The sequence below is a fragment of the Oncorhynchus masou genome, chromosome 18, assembly GCF_036934945.1.
Source record: "Oncorhynchus masou masou isolate Uvic2021 chromosome 18, UVic_Omas_1.1, whole genome shotgun sequence".
Classification (NCBI taxonomy): Eukaryota; Metazoa; Chordata; class Actinopteri; order Salmoniformes; family Salmonidae; genus Oncorhynchus; species Oncorhynchus masou.
The window spans coordinates 23,276,599-23,291,984 of record NC_088229.1 but is presented as its reverse complement, the minus strand read 5'-3'; the positions used below and the strand labels follow the sequence as shown (position 1 = coordinate 23,291,984).

Genomic DNA, 15,386 nt, shown 5'->3' with positions numbered 1-15,386 from the left:
TCGGAATAAAGATTCAATGCCTGTCTTGTACTTCTGAATAGTAAGGACTTAGATTTTTTTCTCAGTGGTATTTGCTCCGTTTGCGATACTGCTGTGCAAGCGTGTAGATAGGGCGCTGCTCTGTGACATCATCCGCCTTCTTGCTGAATGGAGCTGTCTTTTCAGCACCTCTCCGTCTGGGCCTGTCTCTAGCAGAGCCACATAGTACATGTACATGTCTATTATTTAGCCTATATAAAACACTTATACATGTATCTTTATTATTTTATTGTGTTGCATAAGCTAAATGCTTGACTTTATGACATTATTGTATTTAGCCAAATCTTAGCAATATACATTTAAATCTGACTTCATGCTCAATTCCAAATAGTGTTTCAACATAACAGTTCACCACATCATATTTTGTTTCGAGTAGACTAAACACTAATTGTTAGTCCATTCCAAAACCGATTGGCAGATATCCTTTCGAGGTGTAGTTAAATAATACCTTTTGTCCAATGACGTGTTCTGGTAATTGCATTGGATGGTTATTTTTCTTGATGTCACTAGCCATTCCAGAGTTTCATTGTCAGTCATTGCCTCACAACCAATGGTAAGTTTGCATTGGCTGGACTCGCTGCTGCTCCTCGAGTCCCTCCTTGTGCTGTCCTCGCCGCGTGCACGCGCGTGGTACCCACGGTCGTGTGGAGGAGGAGGATGTTGCGCGCGAAGGGGAAATGGCTGCCGAAAACAAGCCGGAAGGTAAGAGCGATATAATGGGATTAATTTACCAGTATGACAACTATGTGATATACAAGATTATAAAGTCAGACAATGGTGACATACATGATAGGAGACGTGGAGTTTTTAAAAGAATCGCACTCTTATATTTCTTCCGAAATATATTTCTTCCGAAATACTAGGCAGCTAAACGTGGATACAACATTACCTAGCCAGCTAATATCTGCTAGCTTTCTATCCAGATATACCCATCTACACATGATAAAAACAACGAGACAAAATAGCCAGCATGATCAAAGAACCGAATTGAAGAATCCTATTTTATTCCAGATTCAGTTCAGTGAAGCAGCAAGCTAAGTACAACCAAGCTAAGTTAATGACAACATGTCATTGCCATCGACCAACTTCTCTTCCATTTATCCAGTTTTGAAAATGTTGTTTTTATTACATAAATGCAAGCAAGCTATTACATAGGCTATTTGACATTGCACAGCTCGAAGTTAACATCCTATGTATCAAACGTTGGATTGTAGTTTAGTTTCTTTCAAATGCATTTCAGCCATCCAGTGACCATGTCTGGTTACAAAAACGCTTTCTTGCAAGTCCTGGACACTCTTTTTATTTACTCCACCAGTCCACCCGTTCGTTGGTTGAGGCTCCTGTACTACTCTAATTTCAAGTGGGATTTTGACTGGTGTCGATATTACAGAGACCATCCTATTATATTATTGTTCAGTTAAAAGTGGTATTTTATAATCATTTCGACGTTTGATATAGCAATCAAATATATGTTAAAGCTCGGATGTTGTGCCATACACAGCTTTGGAATTGAATGCCACCAGATGTGGGTTTTTTATGAACAGTAAGATTCTAAAGAGCGTTTTTCTTATCTCTTAGGCAGAAAGTGTAGTTTATCTTTCTTTTTAAGGCATGATCTTAAAATGAATTTTTGATGTTCTAGTCTATTGAATATTTAAAGCTCATTTGGGTTGAAATGTGCTTCTGGTCAGGATCCATATATTGATTTGAATATGTCATTTGAGTTAGAGGGTAATACTCCTGAGTATTTGGTTACAAGTCGGAATTATAGAGTCGAAACTATAGAGGACAAGTACATAGCACATTGTCGCTTTAAAGATCAGCACCTTTGCATGAGACAAGAATGCATGCACTACAATTGACACTGTTCATGGTTGTTTTTTGAAGTGAGAGTATGACTAAACTATGTTAACCTATATTAACTATATATATTTTTTCAAGCAATGTTTGTGATTAGTAGCCTAATTGTAGTAGAACTATTTGAAGAGTTTCATTCCAAAACGCTGCATATCCATTTTTAGAAATGTTGGTAAATTAGTATTTATTGTTTAAAGAAGTTATGAAAGAGATTGATGTGTTTTTTCACCATCTAATGATGGCATGGGGTTGTTCAATGACAGACATGTATTTGGTTTAAATCTATCACTTGATGGTTTCATTTCAGAGAGACAAATAATCATGTTTTACTGCAAAACACTATATATCTCCCTTTACTTTCAGAGAAATTATTAGTAGTGATACGTTTTGTGACATGTCAAACGTGACAAGTAACTACATCTTTAATTAAGAACTGTACAAATGATACATTTGTGACATCAATATATACGGTGCCTTTGAAAAGTATTCAGACCCTTTGACTTTTTCCACATTTTGTTACGTTACAGACTTATTCTAAAACTTATTAAATAAAACAATTTCAAAATCTACACACAACACCCTATAATGACAAAGCAAAAACATGTTGTTAGAAATGTTTGCAAATGTATTAAAAATAAAAATACAGAAATACCTTATATATATAAGTATTCAGACCCTTTGCTATGAGACTCAAAGTTGAGTTCAGGTGCATCCTGTTCCCATTGATCATCTTTGAGATGTTTCTACAACATGAATGCAATCTACATGTGTTAAATTAAATTGATTGGACTAGATTTGGAAAGGCACACACCTGTTTATATAAGGTCCCACAGTTGACAGTGCATGTCAGATGGTCACTCTGATAGAGCTCTAGTTCCTCTGTGGAGAGGGGAGAACCTTCCAGAATGACAACCATCTCTGCAGCACTCCACCAATCAGGCCTTTATGGTAGAGTGGCCAGATCGTAAACGGCACATGAGAGCCCGCTTGGAGTTTGCCAAAAGGCACCTAAAGACTCTCAGAACCATGAGAAACAAGATTCTCTGGTCTGATGAAACCAAGATTGAACTCTTTGGCCTGAATGCCAAGCGTCACGTCTGGAGGAAACCTGGCACCATCCCTACGATGAAGCATGGTGGTGGCAGCATCATGCTGTGGGGATATTTTTCAGCAAAAGGGACTGGGAGACTAGTCAGGATCGAGGGAAAGATGAATGTATCAAAGTACAGAGAGATCCTTGATGAAAACCTGCTCCAGAGCGCTCAGGACCTCAGACTGGGGCAAAGGTTGACCTTCCAACAGGACAACGACCCTAAGCACACAGCTAAGACAATGCAGGAGTGGCTTCGGGACAAGTCTCTGAATGTCATTGAGTGGCACAGCCAGAGCCTGGACTTGAACCCGATTGAACATCTCTTGAGAGACCTGAAAATAGCTGTACAGCAAAGCTCCCCATCCATCCTGACAGAGCTTGAGAGGATCTGCAGAGAAGAATTGGAGAAACTCCCCAAATACAGGTGTGCCAAGCTTGTAGAGTCATACCCAAGAAGACTCAAGGCTGTAATCTCTGCCAAGGTGCTTCAACAAAGTACTGAGTAAAGGGTCTGAATACTTACGTAAATGTGCTATTTAAATATTTTATAAATTCGCAAACATTTATAAAAACCTGTTTTTGCTTTGCCATTATGGGGTATTGTGTGTAGATTGATGAGGAAAAACAACAACTATTTAATACATTTTAGAATAAGGCTGTAACGTAATAAAATGTGGAAAAAGTCAAGGGGTCTGAATACTTTCCGAAGGTACTATATATATATATATATATATATATATATACCACACAAATGTAAAAAACAAAATGAATCAATATGGTAATTTTTGTCATTTAGCAAATGCCGTTATCCAGGGCATCTTACAGTTAGTACAACCACAAATCACAGCCAACAGGATAAGAGTATTCCATTTCAGCTAAACAATGGATATATAGCATTTTCCAACAAAACCTGTTTTAATATACATCTAACAAAAATTTGAGACATTATTTTTTTAAACACAAATGAAGGTACCCATAGGCAATCATTTCTGATGAAAAAACATAAATGTGAAAAATATGTGGATATAGCATTTTGAAATGAAACTCTTCATTTGTAGGCTGCTGTATCACTAATAACATGTGAAAATACAATCTAATGGACAGCCTATTTAGTCATATACAATATAGACTTACGGTACCACGCATTTGAACTTCCGAGTTTGCACAGTTTTCATTAATATTAGTTGTTGTTCTGCGTCGATTTCTTACCATGCAATCAAGCTTGCTTGCGTTTAGTCAATGATGCTCTTCAAATTGTTTACAAATACATGGAGTTGTATTGTTCATGTGTAACCAGTGGGTGGCGACAAAGAGCGATCTCATATTTTCAAATGGTTGTCAATCACTGGAATACATAGATAAAGTGCCTAAAACAGGCGTACAATTATTCGGCGTCCCATATTGACACACCACTGCAGAGGTAACTGTTGACGGCAAGAACATGAGGGGAGGGTTTTTAGTCCGGCTGGTCTTTTTAGCATCAGTAGCGAAGAAAAGAGTTGACATCCTCTACTTCCTATTTGTGTGTGTATGTGTGTCACCGCTTGAGCCTCCTCCAACGTAAAATAAAAGATTTGAAACACATTTATGATCTAGGTTATACAATAAACATAACGCTGGTGGCGAATGTGTTCCCTGACTCTAGTGACCACTGTAACAAAGATCAGAGAGCTGAGCCTGTGATCTGATAGTGTCAACTTGTAAACAAAGCTCCACAGGGGGGTGGTATGGAGCTGTGGAAAGGATGACCATGCCAGGACATAGTTAACGTTGATAGTTTAGTAGTAGGTCTAATGTATATGACGGAATTAAAAAGGGAGAACACCGTAATAGTAAGGACTTACTACTTCACAGTGGCATTGAGACCCAATGCATTACATTCACACACACAAGATGAATGTAATGTACAGACGGTTACCTCTGTTCATTTCTTCGCCACTCCATCACCAGGAGCTTTTACTGAAACCCTGACTTGAAACTCCCATTGCTGAGCAGGTTGAGGTATTTTCGGTGTTCCTGTGAGGTTGGTCAGTGGAGGAGAGGAGGAGGGGGGGAGGCTGGAGGAGGAGAGAGAGAGTGCTTCATACCTCTACATAAACACAAAGTCCTCTCAGGCAATCTGGAGCCTGGGAGCTTTTACATAGAATAGTCGGGCACTCTTTATTTCTCCATCTGACATTCATTTAATATCAGTTATCCAATGATGTTACTTGGAAAGGGAGAATATGGAATATAGTAGATTAGGCTACTTCAAAAAAATATCCTTATTGCAGCAGTGCGGCTACTGGACTACACTCTCCTCTCGAGCCGTAGGTAGTACAGGCCTCTCCCTTAACCTTTTGTCCTTGAAGCAGCTGGACTACACTCTCCTCTCGAGCCGTAGGTAGTACAAGCCTCTCCCTTAACCTTTTGTCCTTGAAGCAGCTGGACTACACTCTCCTCTCGAGCCGTAGGTAGTACAAGCCTCTCCCTTAACCTTTTGTCCTTGAAGCAGCTGGACTACACTCTCCTCTCGAGCCGTAGGTAGTACAAGCCAGCCTCTCCCTTAACCTTTTGTCCTTGAAGCAGCTGGACTACACTCTCCTCTCGAGCCGTAGGTAGTACAAGCCTCTCCCTTAACCTTTTGTCCTTGAAGCAGCTGGACTACACTCTCCTCTCGAGCCGTAGGTAGTACAAGCCTCTCCCTTAACCTTTTGTCCTTGAAGCAGCTGGACTACACTCTCCTCTCGAGCCGTAGGTAGTACAAGCCTCTCCCTTAACCTTTTGTCCTTGAAGCAGCTGGACTACACTCTCCTCTCGAGCCGTAGGTAGTACAAGCCTCTCCCTTAACCTTTTGTCCTTGAAGCAGCTGGACTACACTCTCCTCTCGAGCCGTAGGTAGTACAAGCCTCTCCCTTAACCTTTTGTCCTTGAAGCAGCTGGACTACACTCTCCTCTCGAGCCGTAGGTAGTACAGGCCAGCCTCTCCCTTAACCTTTTGTCCTTGAAGCAGCTGGACTACACTCTCCTCTCGAGCCGTAGGTAGTACAGGCCAGCCTCTCCCTTAACCTTTTGTCCTTGAAGCAGCTGGACTACACTCTCCTCTCGAGCCGTAGGTAGTACAAGCCAGCCTCTCCCTTAACCTTTTGTCCTTGAAGCAGCTGGACTACACTCTCCTCTCGAGCCGTAGGTAGTACAGGCCAGCCTCTCCCTTAACCTTTTGTCCTTGAAGCAGCTGGACTACACTCTCCTCTCGAGCCGTAGGTAGTACAGGCCAGCCTCTCCCTTAACCTTTTGTCCTTGAAGCAGCTGGACTACACTCTCCTCTCGAGCCGTAGGTAGTACAGGCCAGCCTCTCCCTTAACCTTTTGTCCTTGAAGCAGCTGGACTACACTCTCCTCTCGAGCCGTAGGTAGTACAGGCCAGCCTCTCCCTTAACCTTTTGTCCTTGAAGCAGCTGGACTACACTCTCCTCTCGAGCCGTAGGTAGTACAGGCCAGCCTCTCCCTTAACCTTTTGTCCTTGAAGCAGCTGGACTACACTCTCCTCTCGAGCCGTAGGTAGTACAAGCCTCTCCCTTAACCTTTTGTCCTTGAAGCAGCTGGACTACACTCTCCTCTCGAGCCGTAGGTAGTACAGGCCTCTCCCTTAACCTTTTGTCCTTGAAGCAGCTGGACTACACTCTCCTCTCGAGCCGTAGGTAGTACAGGCCAGCCTCTCCCTTAACCTTTTGTCCTTGAAGCAGCTGGACTATGGCGGGGGGGGGGGGCACACATCCTGTGCTATTCCCAGGGGACATGAGCCAGTCTCTCTCAGTGGTCTTCTGTGTACAGAGTAACACCATGACTTAGGATCCTTCTTGCCCATCTAACAGATTGCTAGACCCTGGAGAATAGAGCTTTCTGCTAACTCTCCCCAAAGAACAGTGGGTCTTAGACCTCTTGTCACAGAGGACACATGTGTCTTTTGAATGAAGATCAGTTCAGTCAAGCGACAAATCTTACCTCCTGGTATTAGTCTTTAGAGTAAACTCCTGACACGTTTGAATCCTTCAGGACGTAACAGTAATAGCCATGTAGATGTAATGGGTGTGAACGGGACAGAGGCAAGGCCAGATACTTTTCTTCTCCTATACATGCAAAACTTAGGCTACCCTCCATGATCTGCAGACAGCATGCCATTTCTCTCCTCTATAGCCTAGATCTCTAAAATAGTTATTAGTGCAATTTAACGTGGTTATAGCATGTTCATACTGAAAGGTATCTCCCTCAAGAAAGAGAACATAACCTTGTATGTCAAAACCTGAATGCAGTCAATACATGTGAAACAGTACTATAGCCCTGTGAGTAAAAGACGAGCGAATACCCATTAAAAACATCAATGCTTTACAAAACACATGTAGTGTAGAGGCCTATTTCTAATTGATGTCTGAGTTAGAAAGTTCACAGGCTGCAACAATAGAATAAAGCATCAGGAAATCCCACAGTCATTAACTTCAGTCAGTGCTGGCTGTAACCTAGTGTTTACATCGTCAAACAAGTGACCTTCTGATTTCAGACAGACCCGTGTGGAATCAACCTAGAATCAGGCTGGAGATTTTCCCTTTTCCTGCCTCTTAATTGAATTAGTGAGGCGTGGATGGATGGTAGTCTGCTCCTTCCGTGCTACAGACTTTGGCTGACTCTGTCTGCTGAGACCTGGTATCATTCCTGTCTGTCTCTAACAAGCCTTTACAAGCTGCCTCACAAGGCCCTCTCTGATTGATCACATTGATTCATCCAGCTTACTACTGATATGATCTGGACCAATATCGACCTGAATCAAACCCAGCCTACAATGAGCCTGATTGCTGGCCTCTTCACTTGCCATTCATTAGGGAGCATTCCCAGAATATAAAACATTTAACTGTTTGTTCTCACCAAGAGATGCGTCGTTCAGCAACATAGAAAAACAAATCCTAAATAGAATAGATAAACAAGCATGTATACCTAAGCCTACGAGCAAGCTGAATGTCTGGCACTGCAGAAGAACCAATCAATTAGGCTGGATCTTCTGATACTCTTCTTTTGTTCTCAACTGCTAATTTAGATATCTGGTTTATTCTACATATTTGCCTTTTAAACCATGATACAATGATTTATTTTTTGTTTGATGTTTTAAATAAGATGTCTGTATTGTATGCTAGGCTGTCGCCTGTCAGAACAGTTTGAAAAGAGGATCTCTGAGATCAATAAGATGTAAAATAAGCATGCCAGAATCCGTGACAGTAGAAGTGTCAGCCTTGAACTCTCAACAGAACAGTGAACTAGGCATACTGGAACTGTTCCTGAGATTCGCTATACTTTCACCACTTATAATGTTTTTTTGTTCTAACTGTCTGAAAGTTTCAACTGTGCACCATATATCAATACAATCCCTTCACTTGTCAGTCGAGGTGCCTCATAATGGAAGTATTACAGGGTGTATAACCTTTCTTATTGGAGCTTAGGTTCACCAGTTGCTCTTTGTCAATAGCTTGAATAAGCTATAGGCTACTGTATATCTGTGGATGACTATTTTGCATTATACTTCAACAGTGATGCCCTAGCAACTGTCCTTTTTGTGTTTGTTTGGGGGGGGGGGGGGTAAAAATATGTAATGTAACTGTTGATTCACCAGCCAAGGGCCTAGGTTAAGCCAAGGGTCTAGGTTAAGCCAAGGGTCTAGGTTAAGCCAAGGGTCTCGGTTAAGGGTCTGGGTTAAGCCAAGGGTCTAGTTTAAGCCAAGGGTCTAGGTTTAGCCAAGGGTCCAGGTTAAGCCAAGGGTATAGGTTAAGCCAAGGTCAGGGTTAGGAATAGCAATAGAACTCAGCTAGCCAGCCTCTGTTGTGTGTTTACCACCTCTGTCAGTTGAACAGCTCATGCCTCATTCCTTTATTGTGGGATTTGTTTCTAATGTGTTGTTTGCACTTAACCATCCTTACTGTTTAGCGTCTGTCTGTCAATGTGTTTGCATGAGGGGAAACAGGGTGGTACGGGGCTATTGTAAGCAGCTGGGAGAATGCCCTACTTCTTTTCCTCGATTTTCTCTACTCTCTTTTTGCCTCCTGAAGGACTGAAGAAAATTCGTAATCCGGATGGAATGTACAGATCAGCTGTGTGTTATGCCGGCCATGCTCCTCCTAAGAGTATCAGTGATGACACAGAGATGAACAGTAAGAGAGTGTTATTAATACTGCACCCCCCCCCCCCCGTGGCACTGTGCTCTTCTCCAAGAGCCCACTATAGTTGGTCAATCTATTATTCATTCATTGAGTCATTTATTTACCTCTTGATTTTCACACACCCCCCACTCCTCCTCTCCACTTCCTCCTTTCCTCCTCTGGGTGTTCCTCCTGGACCAAAGAGGAGCTCACTGCTCTGTTGATGGAAGTGTCTGCTGTCAACAGTAGAAGTGTTGTCGTTAACTAAGAGTGATTGATTCAGGTTGAGATCAGGAGCAGGAGAGAGAAGGAGGTCTGCTAGGACACCTACTGTATGTTTCTGAGTGTAAAACTCTCCTATCCATTCATCTGAATGAGGATTCCTCCATTCATCTGAGTGACGAATGCACTGGGATAAGATTAGGCCTGAGAATGAGAAATGCACCGAGAGAAGGCTGCTGTGCTGGAAGTGTTTGTATTGCCCTGATAAGTTGTATCATTTCTGTTTTAACATTTAGCCTAATCAAGAGGGGGATTCTTTGAATTCACAACATTCCGTGACTGAAAGATTGCCATGCACGCTTTAGCGCCATACAGCAGTTTGTGTCTCTGTGAAAGTGACTACTTTCTTCATGCTTAATGAACACTGCAGCTTCCTCTACAGTTCCTCCACTGCCAAAGGCTCTGTTGATCTAGGTAATTAAGTGTGTTCATGTTTGCAGTAATGTTTTGAAAAGAGAGTCTTTATCGTTACGCTGATGTCCTTAATATTGCTTTAGCTGCTTTAAAGCTCAGTGTTTTGACTCAACACATGTTGAGATGTAGATTTAAAGGAAGCAGAAGAGTTGGTTTGTGTTGTAGTCTGTGATTCTTAATGATTGGGATTCGGGTCATTGCTGATTGACTAACACGTCAGTCACCCCTCTTGTGTAGCCTAGCGGTTAAGAGTGTTGGGCCAGTAACTGAAAGGTTGCTGGTTTGACTCCCTGAGCCGTCAAGGGGGGAAATCTGTTAATGTGCTCTTGAGCAAGGCACTTAACCCTAATTGTTCCTGTGAGTCGCTCAGGATAAGAGTGTCTGCTAATTGACTCAAATGTAAAAACAATGTGTGACAGCTCTGACTAGTTGGTCTTCTTGTGTGTTTTCTCTAGTCTCGCTTCCCTTCATGCTGGTGCTTTTTATTATGGCATCCTGTTCCCATGTCAGACGGCCTAGTTAATGTGCTCTCTCTGCCTGGCTGGCTGGAGGTTTCTGTACCACCAGGACACTGTAACGCAGCCCAGGCCCAGAGCCCAGGCCCTAGAGTGCAGGCCCAGAGCCCAGAGCCCAGGCAGGTAAACCAGTGATCTGAGTAATTGTGGGAGTAGGTCTGATAAGGATAAAGGGCTGTAGCGTAGCTGCGTCCTTCACTGGCTGACTGTATGTGTGTGTGCCGTGTGTACGCACCACAAGCCCTCACCTCTCGCTCTCCTTGAGATGGGATGTTCATGGATGTGTGTGCGTGGTGAGGGTTGGAGCACACAAAGTTTGAAAAGAGACCTTTTCAGTTTGTTGCAGGCAGTTAACCGTCCGAGTGCACATTTGTTGAACTTCCCATTGAATATTTTTTGCAGCTCTTTGACCTAGCCTAGCTTAGCCTCCTCACTTATGAATCTATACATTAAGCAACACCGTAGTACTCAAGTCTTACTAGAGTAAGTAGCCAGGTTGCTTATTTTTTTACTCTAAGTAGACTAACACTGTTATATAAATAATATAGACTAATTACGATAATTGGTTGCCCAAAAAGCTCCCCCTCTTTTCCCCCCATCAAGAGTCACCAGACCGTAAGAAAGTTGCCCTTATTATTACTGCCAGGGAAACATGACGCAGCTACTTTAATTTGCTTTCTGTAGTAGTAAACCCCAGGCTCAAGTTTCCCCCCTAGCAGTGGCCTAATCAAGCATTGTGTTGACTTTTCAGTGTGGGGAATACTCTGCCTCTCTGATCATTAATATTTGAAAAGATTGTGCTAATCAAGTAGAGGTCCAGTGCAATCAAAGCCTTGTTAAGCCAGATGCAAAAATCAGTGAGATCTTAAATATTTTTTTAGTTTGGGTAGAGGTCTGGATATTGGCATCATATTATAAAGTTGAACTGAGTGAAGAAGAGGTCCATTTAGCAATAGCCTCCTATGTTTTTTTATAGGCTATTTCCTGTAAATAGAGTCTAGTTATGACCCATGCAACATGGCAGTCAAGATGGACATTTAAAATGACCTTTTTGATGACAATCATATGCTGAGTGTCACGATTAGCTCATTCTGGAGGTGGAATTCAAGTGCGTTATTTGTCATCAGAAATGGTTTGTTTAATGGCAACAACACATAACACAGGTTAACCCCTTCTACCTTCCCCTCCGCTCCTCCCTCCCATATGCCTCACAACAGCTCATCCAGATTGATTGCTTTTGATTGACAGCATGTTAGTAACCGGCCACCGCATCTTGGCTGACAAATGCCTTCTTGCTCCAGTTTTGATTCAATCACAGTGTTTTTATTTCTATCTTAATAAGTGTTTTTAGTGTGGCACCAGCTGCTGAGGAGGGGACAGTGTTTGTGGACAGACAGACAGTGGGCCTTTAGTGCGCCTTGAGGATTAGGGGTGTTTTGTGCCACATGATTGAAGTTCTTGAGGGATGTGTCTCTGTCTGCACAGAGATGGTAGTCTGGGTTAGAAAAGTGTTGAGGCCACTTTGTCACGCTATTCACTGATGTGATCCCTCTATCTGGTTCTGTAATTCATATGGATTGGTTAACAATGACCCTGTAAATATACCAGACACTCTAATTGTATAGCCAACTATTCTGTTGGTTGTGTGTGTGATGTCTTTACTGTGCCATTGGTTTCAGATGCTTGAATGGGCCCTGATGTAGTACTGAGTGCAGAATAATGCATGGTAGAATTGCATGTTATAGAACAATTGTTGCATGGCTGTGTGCTTGATTTCCTTTCATGCATGGCTGCTTAATGCCTTAAATATGGTAATTTACTGTTGTTTAACTTTGTCTTTGTTTCTCTAATTGGAGTTATTTTTCTGTTCTATGTATATACATAGAGGACTGTGTATACATGTTTGTGGTATAGTGTTGTTCACCTGTCACTAAAGACAGAGGATTCCTAGACGAGGCCAACATTGCAAAGTGAATACTGGCCTGTTGCGGAGTGTTTTGCATTTCAGCCTAATTCTTTAGAAATAAGCCCTAAAAGTATTGAACCTATGTAGATCTTCATGAGTGTTTTACTACATAGCCTATACACTATGCGCAGCCAACAATGGTTTGCTGAATTAGCCAAGGTACAGTAACACTAGCTCACAATTTCCTAACAATATGAGCAGCACTGGGCACAGATGAAAAGGAAAAACTGTCACTCACGGAACGCACTGAGACAGAGACGGAGGAGAGAGGGGTTTGCATTGAGGGCCAGGGTATTGATTAAAGATTTGTTTTTGTCAGCCTTTCCAGCCTTATGACCCACGCTCTGGTCTCCAGGGTGGAGCCGGAGCAAGCTAGCATGACAGATACCCTTCAATTCCCCTACTGTTCGCTGCTTCACAGGCAGGATCAGTGATAATCCAAAGATCAGCACAGAGAAATATATTTTTGTGGTCCATTTGACTGAGGGTGTTGTAACTGATGACCAGACATGCTTTACCCTCTGCAGTCCCTACAACCAAGGAATAGAAATAGCCTACAGTGTTGGTCAGTGGTACTCCTCAAAAACAGGCCCTGTAGCGGGCAGTAAACGTGGTTTTATAGGCCTCTTCCTAGTGATGGGGAGAAAATAGATACAGCTGCATATCGCAATATTATTTTGGGCCCATATTGTATTGTTATTGTACTTGTAAGGCCTAAAAATGATAATATTTTTTGCTATGGAACAGCATTGGCTAGCGCTAGTTGGCTGTACCTGCGCCAAAACGCGGTGTTTTTTCATCCTATGGCTTGTTCTCCATCTTCTTTTTAAATAGTTAGCCAACATATTTTCAGCATATTTATTTCCCTGATGATTTCTCATGACTCTCTCTCGTCTCTCTGCAGCCGACATATAGTAAGCAATATGTTTGGAACATCAAATCGCAACAAAATCGCAATATCGAATTGCAATACATAAAAAGTTGTGAGAATTTTAATACATATTGTATCGTGATAATATTGTATCGTGAGGTCCCTGGCAATTCCCAGCCCTACCTCTTCCTGGCCTAAGCAGCTGATGAGATGGGTGGTAGGTGGGTAGGCCCTAGGTACATTTTCTCTTGGACAACTCCCCTTAGAGACTTTCTCCCTTCCTTCGTCAACACCAGGGCAGTAATTGGCTGCTCCCCAGCCCAGCCAAGCCTTGCTCAGCTCAGCCCAGCCAAGCCTTGCTCAGCCCAGCCCAGCCAAGCCTTGCTCAGCCCAGCCCAGCCAAGCCTTGCTCAGCCCAGCTCAGCACCTTCTGATTAACAAGCTCTTGTTTCAGCTTTTGTTACACTTTAGTGTTGTACAACCAATTGTTTGTTGTTCTTTCTTCAGCCAGAAGGGATAGGTAATAATAATCACACCGGCATAACATCTGACCAACATTGATCTGATTTGCAAAACAAGACCATTGTTTCTCATAATGATGCAGTTATGAAAGGTGGTGAAATCAAAAATGTTCCATATTTTTACCCGATGGGTGTCTATTGATGGCTACCCTATTTATGTAATCTTGCACACAATTAACTCAGTAGGCTTATTTGTTGGTACATGAGCATTCCTTAATCTGAGAGTATTATCGACTAAAATCCTCAGTCATTACAGACTGGCAGGTATGTTGAAAGATAAGCGCCTTTTACTCATCATTTTGGCGTAGAAAGCCATCTGAGGGTCATCTTAGATCTTAGACACTTAGTTATATTTTCAGTTGTTGCTCCAACTTGTAAGTTCTGTTTGTTGTAAACTATGCATTCTGATAGATCTTACATCATAGCCTTGAAAATGTGTTGCCCATGTTGGCTATGAGGAATTTGATTAGGCCTATAGAAGTGATTACGCCTAATAAAGTGATTAGGCCTATAGAAGTGATTAGGCCTAATGAAGTGATTAGGCCTAATGAAGTGATTAGGCCTATAGAAGTGATTAGGCCTAATGAAGTGATTACGCCTAATAAAGTGATTAGGCCTATAGAAGTGATTAGGCCTAATGAAGTGATTAGGCCTAATGAAGTGATTAGGCCTAATGAAGTGATTAGGCCTATAGAAGTGATTAGGCCTATAGAAGTGATTAGGCCTAATGAAGTGATTAGGCCTATAGAAGTGATTAGGCCTATAGAAGTGATTAGGCCTAATGAATTGATTAGGCCTAATGAAGTGATTATGCCTATAGAAGTGATTAGGCCTATAGAAGTGATTAGGCCTACAGAAGTGATTAGGCCTAATGAAGTGATTAGGCCTATAGAAGTGATTAGGCCTATAGAAGTGATTAGGCCTATAGAAGTGATTAGGCCTAATGAAGTGATTAGGCCTAATGAAGTGATTAGGCCTAATAAAGTGATTAGGCCTAATAAAGTGATTAGGCCTAATGAAGTGATTAGGCCTATAGAAGTGATTAGGCCTATAGAAGTGATTAGGCCTATAGAAGTGATTAGGCCTATATAAGTGATTAGGCCTAATGAAGTGATTAGGCCTAATGAAGTGATTAGGCCTATAGAAGTGATTAGGCCTATAGAAGTGATTAGGCCTATAGAAGTGATTAGGCCTATAGAAGTGATTAGGCCTAATGAAGTGATTAGGCCTAATGAAGTGATTAGGCCTAATGAAGTGATTAGGCCTATAGAAGTGATTAGCCCTATAGAAGTGATTAGCCCTATAGAAGTGCTGCCTACCCAATAGTGCTGCATTTTTTATTTGACTTGATTTATTAGGATCCTCATTAGCTGACGCCAATGGCGACAGCAGGTCTTCCTGGGGTCCGACACAAAACGAAAAATACATTACAGACTTTACAATTTACATACATTAAAGACAAATACTTTACAATGTACATACATTAACATGTAGTGTGTGTGCATCTATCAGTTACACATAATTTAACCTTTATTTAACTAAGCAAGCCATTTAAGAATAAATTCTTATTTTACAATGACAGCCTACCCCAGACAAACCCTCCCCCAAACCCAGACGGCGCTGGGCTAATTGTGAGTCACCCTATGCGACTCCTGATCATGGCCGGTT

General features: G+C 42.0%; 1 protein-coding gene across 1 annotated transcript in view; it reads left to right on the top strand.

Annotated features, from left to right (window-relative positions):
• The first annotated feature begins 666 nt into the window (after positions 1-666).
• The window catches only part of LOC135504249 (calmodulin-binding transcription activator 1-like), a 672,226-nt gene continuing 657,506 nt past the window's right edge, over positions 667-15,386 (top strand). Inside the window, exons 1-2 of the mRNA XM_064922633.1 lie at positions 667-741; positions 9,060-9,161. Coding sequence (XP_064778705.1) covers positions 717-741; positions 9,060-9,161 — 127 coding nt within the window. The 5' untranslated portion in view covers positions 667-716. The remainder of the gene's footprint in view (positions 742-9,059; positions 9,162-15,386) is intronic.